Source organism: Pteropus medius, unplaced genomic scaffold, assembly GCF_902729225.1.
Source record: "Pteropus medius unplaced genomic scaffold, Ma_sr-lr_union100, whole genome shotgun sequence".
Taxonomy (NCBI): Eukaryota; Metazoa; Chordata; class Mammalia; order Chiroptera; family Pteropodidae; genus Pteropus; species Pteropus medius.
Window position 1 is genome coordinate 10,285,951 of NW_024347790.1, and position 23,055 is coordinate 10,309,005.

Consider the following 23,055-nt stretch of genomic DNA (forward strand, 5'->3'; position numbering starts at 1 on the left):
AACTCCATCCAAGCAAAAGAGAAGAATTTATTATACAGATGCAGGCTTGGCTTTCAATCAAGAAGTGCTTCTGGGCTCCAGAATGAACCCGAATGAGTAACAGAAAGATGTCAGGAAAACAGGAAGTCAGCACTTCTTTGGTTCTGTTTGTCTTCCTTCTCCCTCACCAGAGTGCAGAGTCTCTGAGGCCTGAGCAAAGACTTTGTTTAGTGTATGTTTTTCTATTTTTGTGAAATGGCTTCTCCACTTCTATATTCCTAACACCTTAAACAAGTGCTCAGCACGTGAGTGAGTTCATATGGAGTTAGTTGGTGGGACATATCCTTACTCAAATTCGCAGAAGCCATAGCAACACTGAAGCAATAATGTTGAAACCTTAATCTTGGTGGCCTTCTTCGGTTTCTGAAATTTAGTGGCTGCTCTGTGACTTTATCCTCAGCTGGTTGTCAAGGTGCACATGAATGATAACAGCACGAAGTCGCTGATGGTGGATGAGCGGCAATTGGCCCGAGACGTGCTAGACAACCTTTTCGAGAAAACCCATTGTGACTGCAGTGTAGACTGGTGTCTTTATGAAACATACCCAGAACTACAGATTGGTAAGTCCCGTCCCCAGCTATAGGCTGGAGTTCAAAAACCTGTGGGTTTGCTTTTTTATGGGTTTTGGTCTGTTATTAAGAAGAGTTTGGTTCAAGACTATCAAGACTTCCCATACCTTACTTCCCTTCTGTCAGATTCAGTTCTTGCCTCTTCATTTCTTTGTAGGGGAGAGATTCACATTATAACAGGTGGCCAGACCTTGGACGATGTAAGCATTATTATTACCACTTCTGGAATGGTTTCTAAGGGAAAGAGAGTGACAGGATTATATTTCTTAGTGCGCACTTAGCTAGTTGAGCAGGTTGTGGGAGGATCTGGGTATCTGTCAGCTAATGTCCTTTGGAGCTCGCTTTTTAAAACTATACTGTAACTCTGGCTCATATCACTGTCCATTTCCCATTTCTCCATCCTACTTGCCTCATGTCTGACAGTTTGTCTAGTTGAAGAGGTTTGGCCCCAAAGAGCAAAGGACACTTGATAGAAATTGCTGGAGTAAAAAAAAAAAAAAAAGGAAAAAAAGCAATTAAAGAAATACTTTGTTATTTCTCATTCTTAATGTCACTCACAGAATGATTGTCTTCAAGAAGAGCTTGGTGGTATGTAGAATTGCCTGTTTTGGAAGATTTCAGTGAAATTTTTTTCTGGAGGAAATGGCCTATACTGAAATAACCTCTTTAAGTTTTCTTCAACTCTCTGAGTCAAACAGAAAAATGAAAGCCTTCCTTTATGTTTAGGTTTGGTTCCACTATTCATATATTGTTTTTAGAGTTTAAGGAATGACGTTTTAGAGTACTTGTTGAATAGCTGACAATTTCATTCAAAGGTGTTTAAAACAATTATTGCCTTAGTGTCCTCTTTACAGATAGGATGTTTACCTCCACCTGGAACTAGCTATAGTCAAAAATGCTAATATGGAAAAAAGTCCAATGGCTTACTGTTATCACTATATTGTAGGTTCATCTGCCTTTTTTTTTTTTTTTATGGAACTAAGTTGAAGACCTGACATTGAAGAATGAATATAACAGGCATGTTACAATGTGAGATCGTGTAAGACTTAGGAATTTCTAAAAACCAGTGAGAAGTATGAGGCATTGTGCTTAACTTAGTATTAACTTATCTCTCTGCTGGAAACCTTGATGTATTGGGTCTGAAAGAATGCTTTTTCTTGTTTCATCAGAAAGGTTTTTTGAAGACCACGAAAATGTTGTTGAAGTCTTATCAGACTGGACAAGAGACACAGAAAATAAAATGATATTTTTGAAGAAAGAGGAAAAATATGCTGTATTTAAAAATCCCCAGGTAAGATAACTTGTATATTCTTAAACCATGTAGAGTGTGGAAGACGTTTTTAATGTCACCTGTGTGCTAACCGCATCATTCATTATTTCATAAAATATCACAAATATATTCCTTTCAAAGAAACACAAACTCAACTCTTAGGCCATGTGTAAAATAAGAGCAATTTCATTGACCGTTCTACTCAGAACCTTCCCAGACTGTGGGAAACCCAGAATGAAATTGGTAGACTTAGTGACTGTAGAAGTCCTCAGACAAGATAAAATGAGTAGAAGCTGTGAGGACAATGCCACGAATGGAATTGGTTGACTCAGAAGTTACTAAACTGCCTCAGTTTCCCACGATGAAAAGAAACTGATCCCAGGAGGCCCAGATCAGAAGAAGCCCACATTTATTATTCCTCTCTCTGTATAGAAGTGCATGCAAAGGCCTGGCCCAGGCCACCATTCCTGGAGAACAATGTGCTGTCTGACAGTCACATTGTTCTGCATGGCAAATGACATCTCTGTGCCCTGAGGAAACAAGGTGGGTATTCTCATAGGTCTGTACATGTAGATCCCTAGAGGGCTTGAAAGTTCAGATTCTGTCTTTCTCCTTGGAATCTGCATTCAAGACTTCAAGGTCAGTCGGTTCTTGGCCTACCCATGATATACAAAAGATGGAATAGCATTTTCATCTTGACTGAGAGAGAGTTTATCTGGCCCAGAATATCAGTTCTTCTGGAAAATTACTCAACTATACAAAACTATGCAAAATTTCATGTTTAAGATCCCAATACTGAATCTTTAATAAAATGTCTTCTACAAATGATTTATCTCTGGGATAAGTCTAGGGAGGAAGGTAGTAAAATTAATGCAAAGAGAGGCTTTCAGCTCAAATATCGGAAACAAGAGTTGGTGAAGATTTGGGGACATCAGTGGTGTGCTTATGCAGGCATAAATACAAGGCACCCGTTTCCACTGATGACTGCAAAAGTGATGTTACTCACCAGTCTCAAGTGTCACCTGCTGACTATGTGGCCTTGGCATGCTTTCCGATGTTTAAATTCAGCTTCTTCATTTGCACAGTGGTGGTCCCCCTGCACTTCCCACCTCAAAGGATCAAATCCGGCCTGAAACCACTTGCTACATTGTGATGTGTAAAAGTTGAGTGGTTTGACCTCACCTGAAATTCAGCAGTCATCTCTAATAAAGTTATCTATAATAAATACGTATGGAGAGAAACCAGATTCTGCAAAGTTTTGGACCCAGAGATTCCTAATGACAAAGGAATTCCACTGGTCTATACTTTGGGAGGTAATAACAGATCATCTCGTTTTTAAATAAAGAAATACAAAGCAATGAGTTCCCCTACTGGTTGTTATTGTGCCCTGTTCAATTTAAGAGACTTGTCAGCTCTTTGGGACAGTCGCTGTTTTAGCTTCACTCCCAAGAGGCAAGAACCATGTGTGAGCCTAACTACGAATCTTGGTGGAGATCTTAGGTGATTTGTGGTTCTTTAAAGCCAATGCTGAAATCTGAGTGCATAGATACTGCCATCATCTGTCATTGGGGATCGCTTGGTCGTGACAACAGAAACTGCTCTAACTAGAATTTTTCAGCATGGTTATTGAAAGGATACAGAGGAGTGAAGGATGGGACACATGTCTGGGGCTTTCAGGGGCTTGTGCTAAAAATAGAACATTGTGGGGACCACGGCCAGGAGCGTCTTGGTCCCAGCCCTCCCTCAGGCCTCTGTCTCTCTGTATCACTCTGTCCCTCGACAGACTGTGTCCTTCCTCTCCCTCTCGGCAGCCTTCCTGCCTGTGTTCACTCGCCTCTTCCCACACAGCCCCTTATGGCCAACTTCAAATGGTGGCTGCGTCTGTGAATGGACATCGAACTTCCGTGCTTGCAAACCCCTAAAAGAACTTCGAAAAACTATGTACCACCTCACACATTTGTATGTTGACATCCTCGGTTTTTTAACAAAAGTTTAAGTAAATGCAAATAATGCAATGTGCAGCATGACACCTTTCAACGTTTTAAAAAGCCATCCGATGAAATCTACCATTCCATGGCAATGCCATTACCATCAGCATCTACTATAGAAGCACATGAGTAAGCTTCTTTAAATTTTCTTTTTTAGAGCAGTTTTAGGTTCACAGTGAGGAAGGGAGTGGCTGCGTGAGAGTCAGAAGAGGAACCCTCTTGCCCAGGCGGTACTGCCTCTTCTGGAGAAAGTGGGTTGGGGCAGTAGAACTTCACCATCCTAGTAAAAGCAGCCTTATTCGAGAAGCAGCCTAGGTGCTCAGTCTGGTTGTTACTGGGAAGGTTCCTCTTCCAGGCCGATCACAGTCGTAGGTGGTCTGTTCCCCCCAGATTCGTGCCAGGTGTTCACGTGGATGTCAGCCATGACTGTGACCCAATGGATTTTGTTTTCCCAGTTATGCTGACATGTAGCCCTACTAAGTATAGTGCAAAGACCGATGACGCTGCCTGGAACCAAAAGAGATTGCTAAGGGCTGAGGACTATGTCCGCAGAGGGAGACACACACCTGTCAGTGTTAATATTAGCCGTTCTCCTTGCTAGGAGCTTGAGAATCTATTTTTCAGAGAAGATATTGGTAAAATCAATTAACATAAGGTTGCCAGCTTACTGGGTTGCTTTTTTATTTTTTTAATAAAAGGTTTTATTTTTCTGACTTCGAAAATAATATCAATTTATAGTTTTTTTCAATTACAGTTGACATTTAATATTATATTAGTTTCAGGTGTACAGTGTAGCGATTAGACATTTATATAATTTACAAAGTGATCCCCGCCCCCAATGAGTCTAGTACCCGACTGGTACCATACATAGTTACTACAATATTATTGACTATATTCCCTATACTATACTTGATATTCTCATAACTATTTTTTAACTACTAATTTGTGCTTCTTAATCCCTTCTCCTTTTTCATCCAATTCCCTAATACCCCTCCCATCTGACAATTTTGTGTTCTGTATCTATGAGTCTGTTTCTGTTTTCTTTGTTCATTTATTTTGTTCGTTAGAGTCCACATGTAAGTGAAATCATGTGACATTTATATTCCTCTGTCTTATTTCACTTAGCATAATACCCTTTAGGTCCATCCATGTCATTGCAAATGGTAAGATTTCATCTTTTTCTATAGCCAAGTAATATTCCATTGTATATATATGTACCATCTTTTCTTCATCCAATTGTGTATCGAAAGGCACTTAGGATGCTTCCATATCTTGGCTATTGTAAATAGCTCCACAGTGAATGTAGGGATACATATATCTTTTTGAATTAGTGTTTTGGATTTCTTTGGATCCAAATGGAATTGCTGGGTCGTAGGTACTTCTATTTTTAGTTTTTTAAGGACCCTCCATATTGTTTTCCATAGTGGTTGCACCAATTTGCAGTCCTGCCAACAGTGCATGAGGGTTCTCTTTTCTCCACATCTTCTCCACCATTTGTTGTTTGTTGATTTATTGATGATAGCCATTCTATCAGGTGTGAGGAGATATCTCATTGTGGTTTTCATTTGCATTTCTCTGATGATTATTGACATTGAGCATCTTTTTATGTCTATTGGCCCTCTGTATGTCCTCTTTGGAGAAACATCTACTCAGGTCCTCTGACCACTTTTTAATTGGATTGTTTGTTTGTTTTGGTGTTAAGTTGTATGAGTTCTTTATAAATTTTGGATGTTATCCCCTTATCAGATGTATCATTGGTGAATATCTTCTCCCATTCAGTAGGTTGTCTTTTCGTTTTGTTGATTGTTTCCCTTGTTGTACAAAAACTTTTAAATTTGATATAGTCCCATTTATTTTTTTTTCTTTCCATTGCCTAAGGGGATATATCAGGAAAAAATATTACTAAGAACAATGTCAGAGAGTTTACTGCCTTCTAAGAGTTTTATGGTTTGGGGTCTTTATATTTAAGCCTTTACTCAATTTTGAGTTTATTCTTGAATGATGGTCATGTTTCATTTTTTTTTTCCCATGTATCCGTTCAGTTTTCCCAACACCATTTATTGAATAGACTGCCTTTACCTCCATTGTATATTCTAGCCTCCTTTGTCATAGATTAATTGATTTTATAGGCATGGGTTTATTTCTGGGCTCTCTGTTCTGTTCCATTGATCTGTGTCTGTTTTTATGCCAGTACCATTCTGTTTTGATTACTGTAACCTTGTAGTATAGTTTGATATAAGCATGATATCGCCGCCAACTTTGTTCTTCTTTCTCAAGATTGCTGTGGCTATTTGAGGGCTTTTGTGGGATTTATTTCTGGGATGTAAGGTTGGTTCAATATCCACATATCAATTAACACAATATCTCGCATAAACAAAATGAAGGATAAAAATCATGCGATCTTATCAACAGATGCAGAAAAAGTGTAAATTTTAGGATTATTTGTTCTAGTTCTGAGAAAAATGCCGTTGGTATTTTGATAAGGATTGCATTGAATCTATAGATTGTTTTGGGTAGTATGGACATTTTAACGGTGTTAATTCTTCCTATCCATGAGGACGGTATATGCTTTCATTTATTTGTATCTTCTTCAGTGTCTTATAATTTTCCAAGTACAGGTCTTTTACCTCCTGGGTTAGTTATTTCTAGGTATTTTTCATGCAATCGTAAATGAGATTGTTTTCTTAATTTCGCTTTTTGACAGTTCATTATTTGTGCATAAAAATGTAACTGATTTCTGTATATTAATTTTATGTCTTGATACTTTACTAAATTCATTTATTAGTTCTAATAGGTTTTTGGTGGAATCCTTAGGGTTCTCTGTATATAGTATTATGTCACCTGCAAATAATGACAGTTTTACTTCTTTTACAATTTGGATGCTCTTTATTTATTTTCCTTGTCTGGTTGCTGGACTAGGACTTCCAATACTATGTTGAATAGAAGTGGTGAAAGTGGGCTCCTTGTCTTGTTCTTGATCTCAAGGAAAACACATTTAGTTTTTTCGCATTGAGTATGACGTTAGCTGTGGGTTTGTCATATATGGCTTTATTATGTTGAGGCTGTTTTCCTCTGTTCCCACTTTGCTGGAAGTTTTTATCATAAATGGATGCTGGATTTTGTCAAACACTTTTTCTGCATCTGTTGATAAGATCGCATGATTTTTATCCTTCATTTTGTTTATGCGAGATATTGTGTTAATTGATATGTGGATATTGAACCAACCTTACATCCCAGAAATAAATCCCACTTGACTATGGTGTATGATCTTTTTAATGTATTACTGAATTCAGTTTGCTAATATTTTGTTGAGTATTTTTGCATCTGTGTTCATTGGAGATATTGGCCTATAATTTTCTTTTTTGGTAATGTCTTTGTGTGGTTTCAGAATCAGGGTAATGGTGGCCTCGTAAAATAAGCTTGGGAGGCTTCCCTCCTCTTAAATTTTTTGGAATAGTTTGAGAAGGATAGATGTTAATTCTTCTTTGAACGTTCAGTAAAATTCACCTGTGAAGCCATCTAGTCCAGGACTTTTGTTCGTCGGGAGTTTTTGATTCAACTTCATTAGTAGTAATCAATCTGTCCAGATTTTCTGTTTCTTCTTGATTTAGTCTTGGAATATTGTATGTTTCTAGGAACTTATCCATTTCTTCCAGATTGTACAATTTGTTGGCATATAATTGCTCATAGTATTTTCTTATAATCCTTTATGTTTCTGAGGGTTCAGTTGTCACTCCTCCTCTTTCGTTTCTGATTTTATTTATTTAGGTCCTCTCTTTTTTTCTTGATGAGACTGGTTAAAGGTTTTTTCAACTTTGTTTATCTTTTCAAAGAACCAGCTCTTGGTTTCATTGATCTTTTGTATTTTTTAAAACTATATTTCATTTATTTCTGCTTATATTAATTGATTGTTTTTAAAAAGTTAAAAAATGTAAGAGAGAATATTTAAATCACCCATGATCCCATACTTCAAGAGTAATCACTATTGATATTTTAGGCAATTTTCATTCCATCATTTGTTCTGTTTCTTAACTGAAATTTGGTGGTAGTTGTGGTTTACCAGTTGGCTGCTCGAGTGAAGAGCAGTGAAAGAAACACAACTTCATTCTTCCTCTCAGGTGTAGACAGCCACTGTGGGAGAAAATAACCTCATGGCTTTGTTCCTCCATTCCTTCCCAGCCTCCCTCTCTCACCAAGGTTTATCTTTCACCACCCAGGACCAGGCCTATCTGGAAGAAAAGTATACAGTAATCACATTTATGGTTCCTAGTGTGGACTACTATTTTAAAGGAAAGTCTGCCCTTGGTTTCAGTGTCCTAGATCCTTTCATCAGCCAGTGTGGACGTATGCAGTAGGGTTTGATGCATAAAAACAACCTCAGAATCCCAGTGGCTTACAGCAACAGACATTTCATCTCTCCTGGGTCTGCAGATCATCTGTCCTTGGCTCTGGAATGTGAGTCGAATTCAGGTAGATCTACATGGCTTTTATTGTTCTCAGGCCAATAGCCACCTGTGACACATTCTCATGGCGATGGCGAGAGTACAGGAGAATGAGAAGAAACGACACAGCATCTCAAATCTTCTGCTCAGAACTGATGCACTGACCCTTCTACACACATTCTGTTGGCCCACGCATGTCACAAGTGGGGCAGGGAAATAAGCTCTGCCCATTCTAGTGGAGGCACTGCACAGTCACCTGACCATGTGCATTGGGTGTATTCTGATACAGGGATGAAGAGGAGAATTGGGAGCGGTGGTCTGGTCTTCATCAGGTGTGCTTTATTAATCCTCACCTCTACCCAGACTGGTTGATCCGTGGTGGTACAAAGATACCCAGTATTTAACTATTTCTGGGCCTTTGTACATGCTTTCCCTTCTGCCTCAAATGCTATCCTTATTCCCTTTCCCTATCTGAACATTGAACATCTTTCAAGGTCTAATTCAAACTTTGACCTCCTATGTAAAGCCTTCCTTTACCATCTTGGTCCACAGTGACTTCTTCCTCTTGGAAAACCTATAGAGCTTGGCTTATTTTGAATGTATGCAGTATCTTGTATAGCCTCATCTATAAATACATGTATATTTATCTGTCCACTTATCTTCTCGATGTGATAGAAATCTTCTTAAGAACAAAGATATTTAAAATGTAACAGGTACTCACAAATATTTATTTATAGACTGATAACTATTTGCTTGATTTACTCTTTATTCCAAGAAGGTAGTATTTTTAAAAAGCAATGTATTTGCTCTGTTTCTTTCCTATCCAGCTGTCCCCAAATCTTGCATTTTCAGAAGCTCTTACTAAAGGGAGCAAGCTGTGAATGAAAGTCTCATTTCCCATTTTAAAGTTCTCTTATTATTCAACTCAGATGTCCACAGTTTCCTTTTGGAACAGATGATGAATTAACTTTTTGAGTGCTGCTGGCTACAGAGCAGCCCAAATCGAGTTAGCTGACCACATGACAGGCAAACCACAGTCCCGGCCCAGCCACAATCAGCCCTTTCTCAGGACCGCCCGCCCCGGTCGCCAGTTCACATGTATTTTGTTTTTTTTGAGTTTTCCCTAAAATAAAATCACAGCGTAGCACTGTCACTTGGAAGGAAAGAAAAGTTATTTAGAAGCTGAAAAAATGAGAGGGGTTTCAGAGAAAAGTCTCAGAGAAAGACACAGCTGCAGATGCTGACACTTTAGGATAACCTCATAAAATGGGCCCTTCACGGTTTAGAAAGGCCCATCCCTTGTCTGTCCCTACAGAGGATGACACGTGCTCTCCTTTTCCCAGATGATGATGAAAAGCATGTACCATAGAGTCTTCTTTGTGTTTTCCATTCATTCTTGCAACTCATACAGGATTCAAATTTCTAGGATTCTCAAGCACTCTCCAGCAGCACTCAGGGTCTGCAGTCACACTTATGACCAGGCCATCTCATATTTTTATTGTGGTAAAATATACATAACATAGAATTTACCATTTTAATCATTTTAAACCATATAGTTTAGTGGCATTAAGTATATCTACACTATCATGCTGGGTTCTCTGCTATGGCACTTAGAGCTGAGAAAGTTATGAAAGACTCAGAGCTCTGGCACTCACTGGCCTTGAGCACATTACTTAATCTTTCTGTTTCCTGATCTATAAAATAAAATTTGCAAAATTAGAATATCTCCCAGAATGCTATGTTATGGCGTTCTTTGAAGAATGAAATGAAAATCATACCCGTAAGGCCTTAGCATAGAGTTCTGGCAGGTAGTATATATTATCTATTATGATTAGTCATAGTCTTCAAGCCACACATGTAGAATTAAAATAGTTTCTGAACCCAAATGACAATCACACTAAGTCACAACACACTGTCTTTTCAAAGAACAAGTAAAAGTTAGAAGTCTTGAAAACATGTTAAAAGATAATTCAATAAGAACTATCAAAGGAATTGTACTTATTTCCACTATTTAAGTTAGCAAATCACCATTTTTATACCTTCTGTTTCTAGGAGATATCCTAATTTTGCAAATTTTCTTTGCCTACAGTTTGCTTCCTAACTTTCTGTCCGATACGCTCTGTTCTTAAACTTCAGTATGAATAAAAATCATCCGGGAAGCATGTTGGAATGCAAATTAATAGGCACCACCCTGAAGATCCCAGATCAGTAGGTTGGGAGGCCAAGACCATGCATTTAGTTGAGCATCAAGATAGTCTGGAAATCATGCTTGGAGAAATACTCCTAAGCTGTACAATTAAACATTGTCTAAGGACGTGGTTCCATAGTGTAGTGGTTAGCATGTCTGCTTTTCATGCAGAAGGTCCTGCGTTCATGTCCCAGTGGAGCCACACAGTCCATGGTCTAAGGCCATGCCACCCTGAACAAGCCCAATGTCTGATCTCAGAAGCTAAGCAGGGTCGGGCCTGGTTAGTACTTGGATGGGAGACCGCTGAGAAAGACCAGGTGCTGTAGGCATAAATAATAGGAAGAAAGGAAGGAAGGAAGGAAGAAAGGAAGGAAAGAAAGAAAGAAAAAGAAGTATATAATATGTTCTAGTTTTAATATATTTTTTCGTACATTGTTTTACAAAACCCTTCATTTTCACATAAAAGACCTCAATACTTTATGACATTGATCTCTTAGAATAATCACTTTGTAGATTGATACTTCAGCTGTACTAATGATATAAAATGTAGCCTTTGGATCCTCTGATTTGAGGGGAAACTTATGAATTTAACATGTAGTTTTAGCTCTCATGATACTCGGTATTGACAAGATATGATACATAGTTTAATACAAATCCTACTTAGAGATCATGGACCCATTTATGAGTGCTCTGAAACCATGGTCTTCCCTGCCTTTGTTTTGCTGGCTCTCTTTTGAGAAATGCTCTTTCTACTTCTTTCTGTCCTTAGAAGTTTCCAAGTAGCACATTCTGCGTTGTGATTGACTCACACAGTTTTTTAAAAATTAAAATTAATTACCAACATTTAAAAAAGCCAGATGTCAAGCTTCTCTTAATAAGCCAGTACCTCTAGTCCATAGCTGCCTTGTGTTCCTACGAGGCATACAGCAGCCAGAGCAGATCCACTCCTGGACATGGGACATGGGCTCCACCTTCACTCCAGCCCCAGATTCTTATCAGTGCATTGAGATCTCCCAGTTTCCATCATTTGCCACCATGTTCTAGACCACGAAATTTAATAATCAAATGACATCGTATTCTTTGCTAGTGTTTTCAATCTTATGTTTGTCTCCTCATTGATTGTGTGCTAGGGGAGAAAAGGAAGGTTTTACTTCTGCCCAGCAATGCCGGCGTCAGCACTTGGTGAGGCCTTTGATAAGCACTTGGTTGACAGACAGCATTCGCTGTGGTTCTCAGTTTATTTCCCACAGATACGTCTTCTGTTTCCAGCAAGACCAGGAGTTCTTTGCGGTGGCTAGCGTAGAGATGAAGACTGACTGATCCGATCTTTTAATATTTTGTTTAGAATTTTTACTTGGATAACAAAGGAAAAAAAGAAAGCAAGGAAACAAATGAGAAGATGAATGCTAAGAACAAGGAATGCTTACTTGAGGTAAGTTTAATTTTGTGGAGTAGAAGAAAAGAGAAGGATGTTAACTGTATCTATTTTTAAATTATTTGCTTCTCAGAACAATGGGAGATTCTGAGACACACTGAAATTTCAACTTGGGGTTTTAAAATCAAATTATTACTAAATTATAGCTATTTAGATAATTAAACTGGTTCTTTAACAATTGTTAAAAAGTATGTCTTTGTATACTTTGTTCTTCGTGAAGTTGGATTAGTAATTTTTGACTAAAAGGCTTATGAATCCACATAAAACTCATTTCCTAACATTTCATATCTTTCATTACTTAAGAGCTCCACAGAAGTCGGATGTAAGAATTTCTAAATCTTCTTTTCGTCAAATTCTAAGATGTTCTTCCAGCAGCCAGGTGTTGTAGGAAGTGAGAGATTTGGAGTTAGGGACCTGATACAAGGTTGGCTCTGCCCGCTGAGGTTTGTGTGTTATTGGGCAAGTCCAAAAACCTTGGTTTCCTGACTCGTATTGAATTATTACAGAGATCCAGGGAGGTAACGGAAGCAATGTGTCAATTACTATACAGACATCTGTGATTATCACTGTTCCGGAAGATCTTTTGATGACTGATTTTTTAAAACTCCTAACGAGTTTTCACATAATAACTATGCTAAAAGTAGATACATCTAGCAGATGCATGCTAGATCACAGGTCACAAATGGGCATGCTGGAATCCCAGAAAGGTTTTTTTTGCCCCTGACAATGTGTGGGCCTTAATTCTTGAGTTAGTAGATTTGGGGCTTCCCTTGAAAATGCAGAAGATCTGGTGATGCCTGGGCTCCATTCCCACCTGAGGCCATTTCACTGATGCCAAAGAGCGCCTGCTCCCATTCTCCAGGGTCCCACCCAGTCCCCAACACAGGCCCACCCACCCCTGCTCCACTGGAGCAGGCACCAGAACCTTGCCGCGGTGCCCCAGATCCTGAAAACACGTTACAAGTTCCAGTTCTTGGTGCCAAGAGCACAGAGGGCATTTCCAAGAAGGCCCAACAGTGGGAATGGGGACATACCTTCTGCATTGCCAAACGGACTATAGATCGAGTCAGGAAGATAAGACATCACATCCCCAGCAGCGGGGAGATTCAAATGCTGAGCATTTCTAGCAGTGATGGAGACCAGCAGACATGGATGGGGAGTGAACAGTTTCCCAACAGGCATTTGTTTTCAATCCGTGCTTATCCACCAGCAGTCTGTAAGTCAGAGACCGATTATGCCTCAATTCAGACAATTGCCTGAAGAGTTTCTCGTTATAGGACTTCAGCAGTGTTTTAAAAGCTGCACGTAAACACAGATATTTCGTGGTATGCTATGAAAAATCAGCACTAACCTGCTTTCTACTTCGGTGCAAAAATCTAATTAAATTTAAGCGTTTATTGATTAGATGATATTAGCTAAATTTGGAAGAAACTGGGGGAAATGTAAATAAAAAATGTATGCCACCTCCACTACATATGAATTTACTTGAAGGATGCAAAGTTAAAAGTTATTCTGCCTTTATGAGACTGAATTAAAGGAGGTTGAGAGTTATTAAAAAAAAAAGCAAAAACTAAGTTTGAGTATTTGAACTGGAAGATGGAATAATATGCAATTTTACCGCATTGCTTTTTAAAAGAAATTTACCAAGAATTGTAAATCTACAGAAGTCTTGACATTTGAAAATCTACACCTAAAAAATGTTACTTTGGCACTATTCTTTTCTGATACCATAGTATAACCTATAAATGAGACATATTAATAAAACAACCATCCTGAGAATAAATTAACTTACACATATTTTATAGATAGAATTATGTATTGTAATTTTTCTATTTCCTAGCAGTGAAATAGTAATAACTTTCTTTTGCTTATAGGAAAACTAATAACTTTGCTATTTACCATTATCATAACAGTAATAGCCTCTCTGTAATGCTTAATTTTACAATATACCAAAATCATACTCACAACCTTCCTTATGACATTGGGACTATTATTAATTCATTTTTGCAAGTAAAGAAACAGGTGTAGTGAGTTGCCCATGATCACAGAGCTAAGTGGTCGAGAAGCCTTTAAGTCTAACTCAGGAGCCAAGACACTTAGGTACCGTGGAATTTTCACTCTTTTTTTGGCAAACAGCATGCAGTGGAAACATGCATTCAATCAGGGTTGTAGACAGAAATGACATTTACCTTAAAGCCTAATTAGCCCTAATTTGTTGTTGTTGCTTTTAGCTACAGTTGGTTTAAATGTGAACAAAATGTGTTTTCTCTCTCATGTGTTTATATAATCGGAATCCCGATTTCAGGAAAGTTTCTGCGGAACATCTGTCATCGTACCAGAACTTGAAGGAGCTCTTAATTTGAAAGAAGATGGAAAGAAATCCTGGAAAAGGCGTTATTTTCTTTTACGAGCTTCTGGAATTTATTACGTACCCAAAGGAAAGACTAAGGTCAGAAAGAAAAAAAAAAAAACTAGCAAAAAGGCATTTCATGAAAGTGAAACTAAAGAAATTCAAGTAGCATTTCAAATATACTCTCTTTTGCTGTAAGAATCATGTTATTAAAATGTTTATACACATATATGTCCTATTCAGACAGAATTACAAAAAAATCCTTTTGTAATGTTTCCCATAGCTCTCTCTTGAAGGCGAAGAATTTCACCTATTTTAAAGCCAGGTTTCAAAAACGATAGCCTAAGCATTTTTCTTCTAGAGATTAATTTGTTTCTTTACATATCTATTCCTGAGGACTTTTTTCCCCTATATTTACTCTCTAGTTCTACAGTCATTGTAGTAAAACTTTTTTTACCTGGAATCAGAGGCATTAGAAGTCTTGACAGAACTTCATTTAGATTTAGCTCTTACACGCTGAACATTTAAGTTGTACCATATGCATTTTCCTGCCTAATTTAGCAGTGTGTCTTAGACATCATTTAACTTCTACTTAGTGATTTAGGATTATTGCCTCAAATCTACAAGCGTATAGTAAATTCTTCTCTGAAATGTAATTTCAACTTTCATTCCAACCATTAGTTTTTTCAAAGACCTTTCTTAGAGGCCTGGAGCATTTCCATCTTTCGCTTACCCTTTAAAAACTTTAGAATATCTCTCTCATCTATACCTGAGATAAGCTGAAGCATTTTGCCTTCACTGCCCAATCCAGGCTACCATTAAATGGCATATTTACAGGTTGCAGCCTTCTAATAAGGCTTGACCTTGAATCCCACGCAGGCAAAGTCATGGTGAGTATCCAGGTTTTCTCCCAGAGTCCATTAGGAGACTCTGTTTTCTCTGTGGGGATGCAGGAGAGGCATTATGGGTAATGCTTGGTCCAGGCCAGCGACTGCTCCTACTTAGTCTTAATCTTAGAGCTGATACTTTCCCATCGGTGCCATCTTCGGGCCAGTCCCACGTTGGGGACATAAGAGTTGACTCACAAATAATTTGTTTTATTTTAGAAATGTTGTGTCTTACTTATAAACGAGACATATAAGTAAACCTATCACAAACAACACACTTAGTGGTAAAATTTAAAATGTTCTCATTGGAGCTGGGCTATGGTGCTTTATCTCACTGCTGCCTTTAACATTTGAATGGAGGAACCAGTCAAAAGAAAGAATAAGTACAGTTATTGGAAAAGAGGCAAAACTCTCTTTATTCATGGGTGACATGATTATTTAACAAATAGTATAGGACAACTTAAACAATATATACAAACAATATGCATAATACCAAATTTCCATGCATAGGAACAAAAAATATGAAATACATAACATTAAACTTAACAAGAAACTTCCAAGACTTATATGGCATGAAATATAAAATTTAATAAAGAAAGTGAAATAGAATTGAATTAAAAAATATATACCATGTTACTAGCTGAGAAAGATGTTAATTTTCCCCAAAATTTTTTGATATATTCAAGCCCAAGAAAAAATTTCAATAAGATTATCTTTACTTGAAGTTCACAGACTGATTCTAAAATTCATCAGAAAGAGACACTGTTCCAAAATACACCGCCCCCCAAATTGCGAAGAACACTGAAAAAGAACTCTTTCTCCAAGATGTCAAAATATTAGATAAAAGCAGGACAGGTAGAGACAAACAGATGAACAGAGAGCCATCTAATATGAAGGAAATTAAAGCGAGGATTTTACAGCAGTGGGGAAAGAAGGTGGTATTCAATAAATAGCATTGAAATAATTGTATATTCACTTAGAAAATATAGTTTCATACCTCATACCATGTTCCAGATTAAATTCTATATGGATTAAATATATTTAGGGGAAAAGGAATACAAAAATCTTAGAAGAAAATATGGATTACTATTTTCATAATTTGGGAGTGGGGAAAGCCTTCTTTCTTAAGCAAGACAAAAAACTCAAAGTTATGGAGAAAATCAACAGATTTGATTGTATAAAGTTATTCTTAATTCCTCATGCCCCAAGAGCCAAACAAGAAGTTAAAGACTAGCTACAGAGCCAGAGAATACATTTGCAGCATGTCTAATCAAGTATGAAAATACAGAAGAAAATATTGTACAAGGAAAAAAATGTACAACCATATATAAAGGAATAACTGTGTGCGGAGATGTAGCGATTCTGCCCTTCATTCTTTATTCACTAACTAGGTAAAGAATTATTGAATGCAATGGAGGAAAAAAAGTACTAGAACAAATTTGTAATTGAAGTGTAACCAAATATGTAGATTAGAGGTTGCAGTCTTCACAAACATATTATACATGGAGGAGAGGTTTCGGTTTCCATAGCAACACCTCCAGCCCTAAGGAGAAAGCATGAAAGGGACCTTTTTTCATCAGGAAGAAGCGAATGAAGTGTGTGCTAATTTACTGAGCATCAAATTTACCTCTCGTCATTCCTCCTAAGAGGGACTTTTTTTTTTTTTAAGGCTCACTTATGAAATCCATCACTGACTTAAAATGGCAAAAGCCACAATGAAATTTCTGACAAAGAGGTCGGTACCTTGTCTCGACAGCATCGATAATGATGTCTCAAGGTCAACCAGTCCCCTCTGACGCTGTGAGTCCACGTGCAGGTGCTAAGTCAGCAGTATCATCTCCCACAGCGCGTCTGGGCCTGGGGCACACAGCTTTGCCTTGAATGTACCCTTTTACGTCTTCAAACGCAAGCTTGGCTTTTATAAAATTACACATGGTAGATGCTTCAATAAATTACCTAAAATTCAGTATTTTTCTACTAAAATGCCATCTGTAATTGTGCCATCAAGAACAACCTTGGAAAAATATTAACTGTCAACTCAGTTAAGGTTATTTTTTTCCTTCTCTTTCAGACATCCCGAGATCTGGCCTGTTTTATACAGTTTGAAAATGTCAACATTTACTATGGGATTCAGTGTAAAATGAAATATAAAGCACCCACTGACTTCTGCTTTGTTTTAAAGGTATGTTATGAGAAGTCCTTACTTTATATCTGGAAGCAATTTGAGTTAATATTTCCTTTTAAGGAAAAAAATGTTAAATGTTATATAGTTAACCACAGGTATAATGTAATAAACTTTTTATTTTAAACCAAAATAGGAAAGGGGAAAACATTTCTACTCATTTGGATCATTTCCCCTAGTACTTCTTTTCTGAGTCTAAAACTTTAATCAGGGCTTCCTCATCACTTAGGAAAATGAAAGCCTCATGTGTTGAACAAATGTCATTTACAAGTCTACTGATAAAACAGAATACATTTTTCGGTTCTTTATTTATTGAACTCTTATTACATTAAGGATTTTTTTACAAATTAGAACTTGACAAGATTCCCTAGAAAAATACAGAAAATACAAAAAATATATATTTTTCTAAAAATAGCATTACTGGGTCTTGAAACTTTTCAATGTATGTATCATCAAAGGGGACTAGTGCTATTAAATGTTTGCTAAGGTTTCCTTTAGTTCCGTATTTTGGAAATTTGGGCAGAAGTAACAAAATTTTATCTGCCGAGTATAACAACTGACTCCTAGAAATGGCTTGAAGGAATTTTTGCAGCTGTTCTGGCCATGCCATGGCTTCAAACACCATAAATTCCTCCCCCCACCGCCCCCCACGTCTTACACTAGAGCGTAGATGATCTAATTCCACGAGACACAGCGCAAGGCTGTGTGCAGAATTTCTCCTTTCTGGGCATCAGGCTGCCTCATTTTCCATCCGGGATGGAAGTTGTAGAGCAGGTTAACGAGCTAAGTTCCTGGAGAGGTCCCTTTGTAGGTCAGTCACCAACACAATGTTTCTAGAGATGTATGCTGCTGGGCTCTGTGTGCGCATGCGTGAGCTCCGTGCCGAAGCCGTCACTTCTGATTAAGTGGTTCAAAGTCTATAGTATATTTTCACAAATAAGAGACGACACTTACATTTACGTTTGTAACAAACATACAGTTACAGTAACAAATGGTCCTTGTGAAGGACCACATTACTGGAGATGATCATGAACCCCGCTGTCATTTCAGAGGCGCCCACACCAGGGTGCTATTGCCACACACCTCTTAATCCAGGAGTCGCATGTCCCCTGCGTCCACACATTCCCTAAACCCTGACTGAGCACAGGCGACCGGCCCATTCCCCTGTATTGTTCCCGTTTGTCTTTTAAAAAATGCAGCAGTCCAAAAGCGATGACTTTTCTTCTTTAATTAAACGTTTTAGTTTTGTAGTTATACAGGCAGTTGTAAGAAATAATACAGAGGTCATTTCCCCAGCTTCTTCCAATGCTAACATTTAACAAAACTCTAGTACCGTATCATAACCAGGATATCAACATCGGTACTGTCTAGATTCAAAACGTCCCGCAAGGATCCTGCCACTCCTATAGCCACATCCACTGCCCTACCCCCCTGCCCTTCCCCAACCCAACCCTTAACCCCTGGCAACCACGAATCTTCTACATTCCTATCATTTTGTCAGGAAGTGACTTTTCTTAAGAACAAAAGGCACATGAGAAACGTTTAATATAGACCTCAAAACTCACTGAGGAAGAATTTATATATACAAAATTGTTACTTTGTTTTTTTCAGAGAAGTAGACGGGTAATTATAAATATAATGTGCTGAGGGTCTATTTATATGTTTACAGAATGCCGAGTTTAGGTCTATGGTCAGTTGTTTTTTTTTTTCTCTTAGTCAAATACAATAATTGACCTCAATCTTATTTACCATTTTAACTTCCAGGTGACCCCTCCTTGCACATACACTATGACTTATTATTATAGTTATCAAACAACACTTGATTGAAACGATTGCCTTCACTGAGGACTCAGGATAATGTGTGGTTTTCATTTAGACGTTCACAGGCCTCTTTGAGTCATTACTGAGCATGCACTTTCATAGCAAATAATGATAATAACCACTATACTAACTCAATCAGCCGGACGCTCACTTGGTGATTTCTCAGCCAGGGGCATTTGTGCCCCCCAGGGGACTGTTAGCAATATCTAGAGACATCTTTGTTTGTCATGACTTGGGGTGGGAGGCTGTTACAATTTGCATCTAGTGGGTAGAGGCCAAGGATACTGCTAAACATCTTGCAAAGCATGGGGCAAACCCCACCACAGAGGATTATCTGCCCATAAATGTCAGCAGTGCTGCTGTTGAGAAATCTTCCCTAAACAGAATAGCCCCAGGATGATGTCTGGGAAGGGACCAGCGGAAGGGAGAGAGCTGGACTGATTTATTCATTCGTTTATGCAATATTGATTGAATGCCAACTATCCGCTAGGCACCGTCCCGGGTGCAGGGATGTGAGCCAAACACACAATAATCCCTGTCCCTGTCACAGAGTTTATGTTCAGTGTGAGGGAACTGTCGATACACAAACAAAAATATATATATATGTACTGTGATGTCAGGGAATGATAAGGCTGTGGGTAGATATGAACAGGGTAAAGAACAGATATGCCAAGATTGCAGCCAGGGCTTCTATGAGTGGGGTGGTCAGGGAAAGGCTCTCCGAGGGTGTGACCTTTAACGAAAGATGTCGGTTAAATGAGGGAACAAGAATTACTTGGGGGAAGAGAAGTCTAAGAACAAAAACAGTAAGTGCGAAGGCCCTGAGGTGGAGCCCGTTGGGTCAGAAGGCAGAGCTGGATGAGGAGAATGTCCTGCCTGCTTCAGGCTCCTGCACCTACTTCTCTGTCTCTGGCATAAGAAAGGTCATGAGAATAGTGACAACCTCTTACATAGCCTCTAGATTGTAATGTTTTAAGCACTTCGTATATTAACTCATTTAATCCTTTTATCAACCCTATGAGGCGAGAGCCATAATTCTTACTAGTTTATAGATGTGGAACCTGAGCCAGGATGAAAAGCCAGGTGGTGGCTCAGAGGCCGCTCTCTCAGACAGTTTCCTAGGACACAAAATATTTTTCTTGTCCAGCCCCAACCTGCACACACCTCCAGCCGCCCTTAAACTATGTCTTTGTTGTGTTCTTATCTGACCTCATGACCTTGTTTGGAATCCTGAGACTCTGAGAAATTACCAAGATGGAAGCCCTCACTTTCGCCTGGGGCGTTCCAAAGCACTTCTTCTCTGAGGCGTGGCTCATCTCTTAAGTAGGGAGAAGGTTTTGGAGACAGGTTCTGAAATGCTGGTCAGTAACCTGACTCTTCAGAGGAAGCTTGTTGGAAATCCAGGCTTTGGGCCTGGGAATCTTTGTTTTCCCTAGGCACAGTCAAGGTTTGCACTCAGAGCATTAGAAAGTGCCCCAACTGAACATCAACAGTTGGCACTTAGCTGGTGATGAAATCCCCTTCGGCGTGGACAGATAGGATGCAAGTTGTCCAAGGGAGCAAGGGCCCACACCGCAGGGCCAGGTTCGGAGGCCGGCGCAGGGATGTCTGGCGGGGAAAAGATGAGACCTCAGACCTAGAGGTGTCCAGGATGTGGACTTAGACACGTGAGCAGGACTTGGTTTCTGGAGCTGACTCACACTTTTAGGCCTAAGTCCTAGAATCGTAGCTTGAGTGGCGTTATCAGGCCGGGTCACAGGTTATCCTGGGCTGCATTGCTAAGACCCAGGGTGTTGGACTAGAACTTCTAAAACCCCCATATCCAAGGCCTAGGTCTCAGGAGAGAGTTGCCCTCCCCGCCCCCCGCTCCCCCATGGGGAAAAAGGCTCAGAGGTGGAGAAGCCAGCAGGCCTGATGGATGCAGGAACCGACAAGGGTCGTGAACAAACCCAGCAGAACGTGCATTTCTCTTTTTCTCAGAACAGTGACCAGTTCTGTCCTCAAGCCAGTTTCTTCATGTGCAGTACCCATTCATTTCACTCTTGAGCATACTTATCGGTTCTTTCCCAAAATATTGGAAATTTTTATTAATTTGCTACGTAAATTAATAAAATCATGGTTTGGAGAACTCAATTTGTTTATGAACATTTTGATCACTTGTTTCCCTTTCTATGTACTGTGAAAAAAAATCTCGACATTGAAATACTTCATTAGGATGAGCAGATTTTCAGAATTCAGAGAATGCGAACATACATTGCAAAAGGAATTCAGGATATGAAAAATCATGTTAAGAGATCACACAATTCCATGGACACACACTAAGTCCAGCCCACAAGTTTCATATTTGGTATGAGCTTCCTGATTATCATGGTGCATGGCGGCTGCTGTCGAAAAGACTGGAATTTGAGCCATGACCTTGTGACCATAACCTGGGAGATGGCGATTTCACTCCTCTCTGACCCTCACAAACTCCTCAGAGTGAATGGTACCATCATCCATTGTGTCAGTTAGAGGCTGCCACAGCAAAGTACCACAAACTGAGTGACTTTAAAGCACAGAAATGTGCTCTCTCACAGTTCAGGAAGCCAGAAGTGCAGAGTCGAGGGGTCGGCGGTGTTGCTTCTTTCTGGAAGGCTGGGAGGGAAACTCTGTTCCATGCCTCTCTCATAGCTCCTGGTGATTTCCAGCAATCCTTGGCATTCTGTGGCTTATAGCCACGTTGTGGTAAGCTCTGCCTCCATCATCACATGGCCATCTTCTCTCCGTGTGATTAGGACACTAATCATGCTGGATTAAAGTTCACCCTTATCAAATATGACTTCATCTTAGCTTGATTACATCTACAAAGATTCCATTTCCAAATCAAGTCATATCCACGGATACCAGGAATTTGGATGTCAACGCCTTCGGAGGAAACACAAATAAACCCATAAGACCCTTTTTCCAAGCTAGAAACGGGGAAATCATCCTCGAAGTCCCTTATCTTCCCTTTCTCATCCAGCCCATCAGGTTCTTCTGATTATCCATCAGAGACATCTCTCATCCAGCCTCTCTCTGTTCACCCTCGGTCCAGGTCCACCTTCCTCATAGCTGCCGGTTCCTGCCTGTATTACTCTGCTGTTTCAGCATGTCTCATGGGTCCACTGCCTAGGAGAGAAGTCTAGATGCTAGGTTGACACAGCCCTAGAACTCCTATCTTATTTTCCGCCTCTTCATTCCATGGCTCCCAGGCCTTAGCCACGTAGACTTTCTAGATATTCTTCAAATGTGTTACAGCATTCTATCGCTTCTTCCAAAGAGTCTTTCTCCGCCTCTGTTTTTAGTCTTTTACTATGAAATTTACCAGCGATCTTACGTTTGCGTGTGTCTCCCCAGCAGTACCCCTTGCTAATTATGATGTGAGCCTGTCTTACTCATCTTTCTTTACCTCAGCATTAGTATATTTCTTCGCATCCAGAGATATTTGTTGAATGTGTGGGGCTTTGGTTCTAATTATGGTTCTGCCACCGCCCTTGGCCTTGGACAAATGGGTTACCCCATCTGGCACTCAGTTTCCTCATTTGTAAGTTTAGAGGATCTGGAAGTTCCCTTTTAACAGTAACATTCTGCGATTGCCCCAAACTCTGCGTGTTGTGCTGCACGTCCTACAAGAGCGTCTCTCTTTCTATGGTCAGGAACAATCAAACCAACTGAGGAAGAGTCTGGCCGGTAGCACTGAACCAGCGTTTTTCCCGAAACCCCTTTGCAAATAGTTTTTTCACAAAAGGCTCAGTTAGGCAGTAAACCCCTTAGCAAGGTCCTGAGACGTGACAGGAGAAACAGCACAGCGACTTGCTATATGATGTCCCGGGAGCCGAGAGTGTTTCTGCATGAACAAGGGAGCC

The 23,055-nt window shown here is 39.3% G+C and overlaps 1 protein-coding gene and 1 non-coding gene across 3 annotated transcripts in view; both read left to right on the forward strand.

The window, feature by feature from the left end:
• The window catches only part of APBB1IP (amyloid beta precursor protein binding family B member 1 interacting protein), a 93,498-nt gene that overhangs the window by 52,620 nt on the left and 17,823 nt on the right, over nucleotides 1-23,055 (forward strand). For both annotated transcript variants that reach the window (XM_039877587.1, XM_039877588.1), the window contains exons 6-10: nucleotides 440-599; nucleotides 1,778-1,899; nucleotides 11,842-11,928; nucleotides 14,237-14,380; nucleotides 17,240-17,350. In XM_039877587.1, the coding sequence (XP_039733521.1) occupies nucleotides 440-599; nucleotides 1,778-1,899; nucleotides 11,842-11,928; nucleotides 14,237-14,380; nucleotides 17,240-17,350 (624 nt within the window). The remainder of the gene's footprint in view (nucleotides 1-439; nucleotides 600-1,777; nucleotides 1,900-11,841; nucleotides 11,929-14,236; nucleotides 14,381-17,239; nucleotides 17,351-23,055) is intronic.
• Nucleotides 10,626-10,698, forward strand: TRNAE-UUC (transfer RNA glutamic acid (anticodon UUC)). Its single transcript has one exon. It is a non-coding gene; the product is annotated as a tRNA-Glu (tRNA).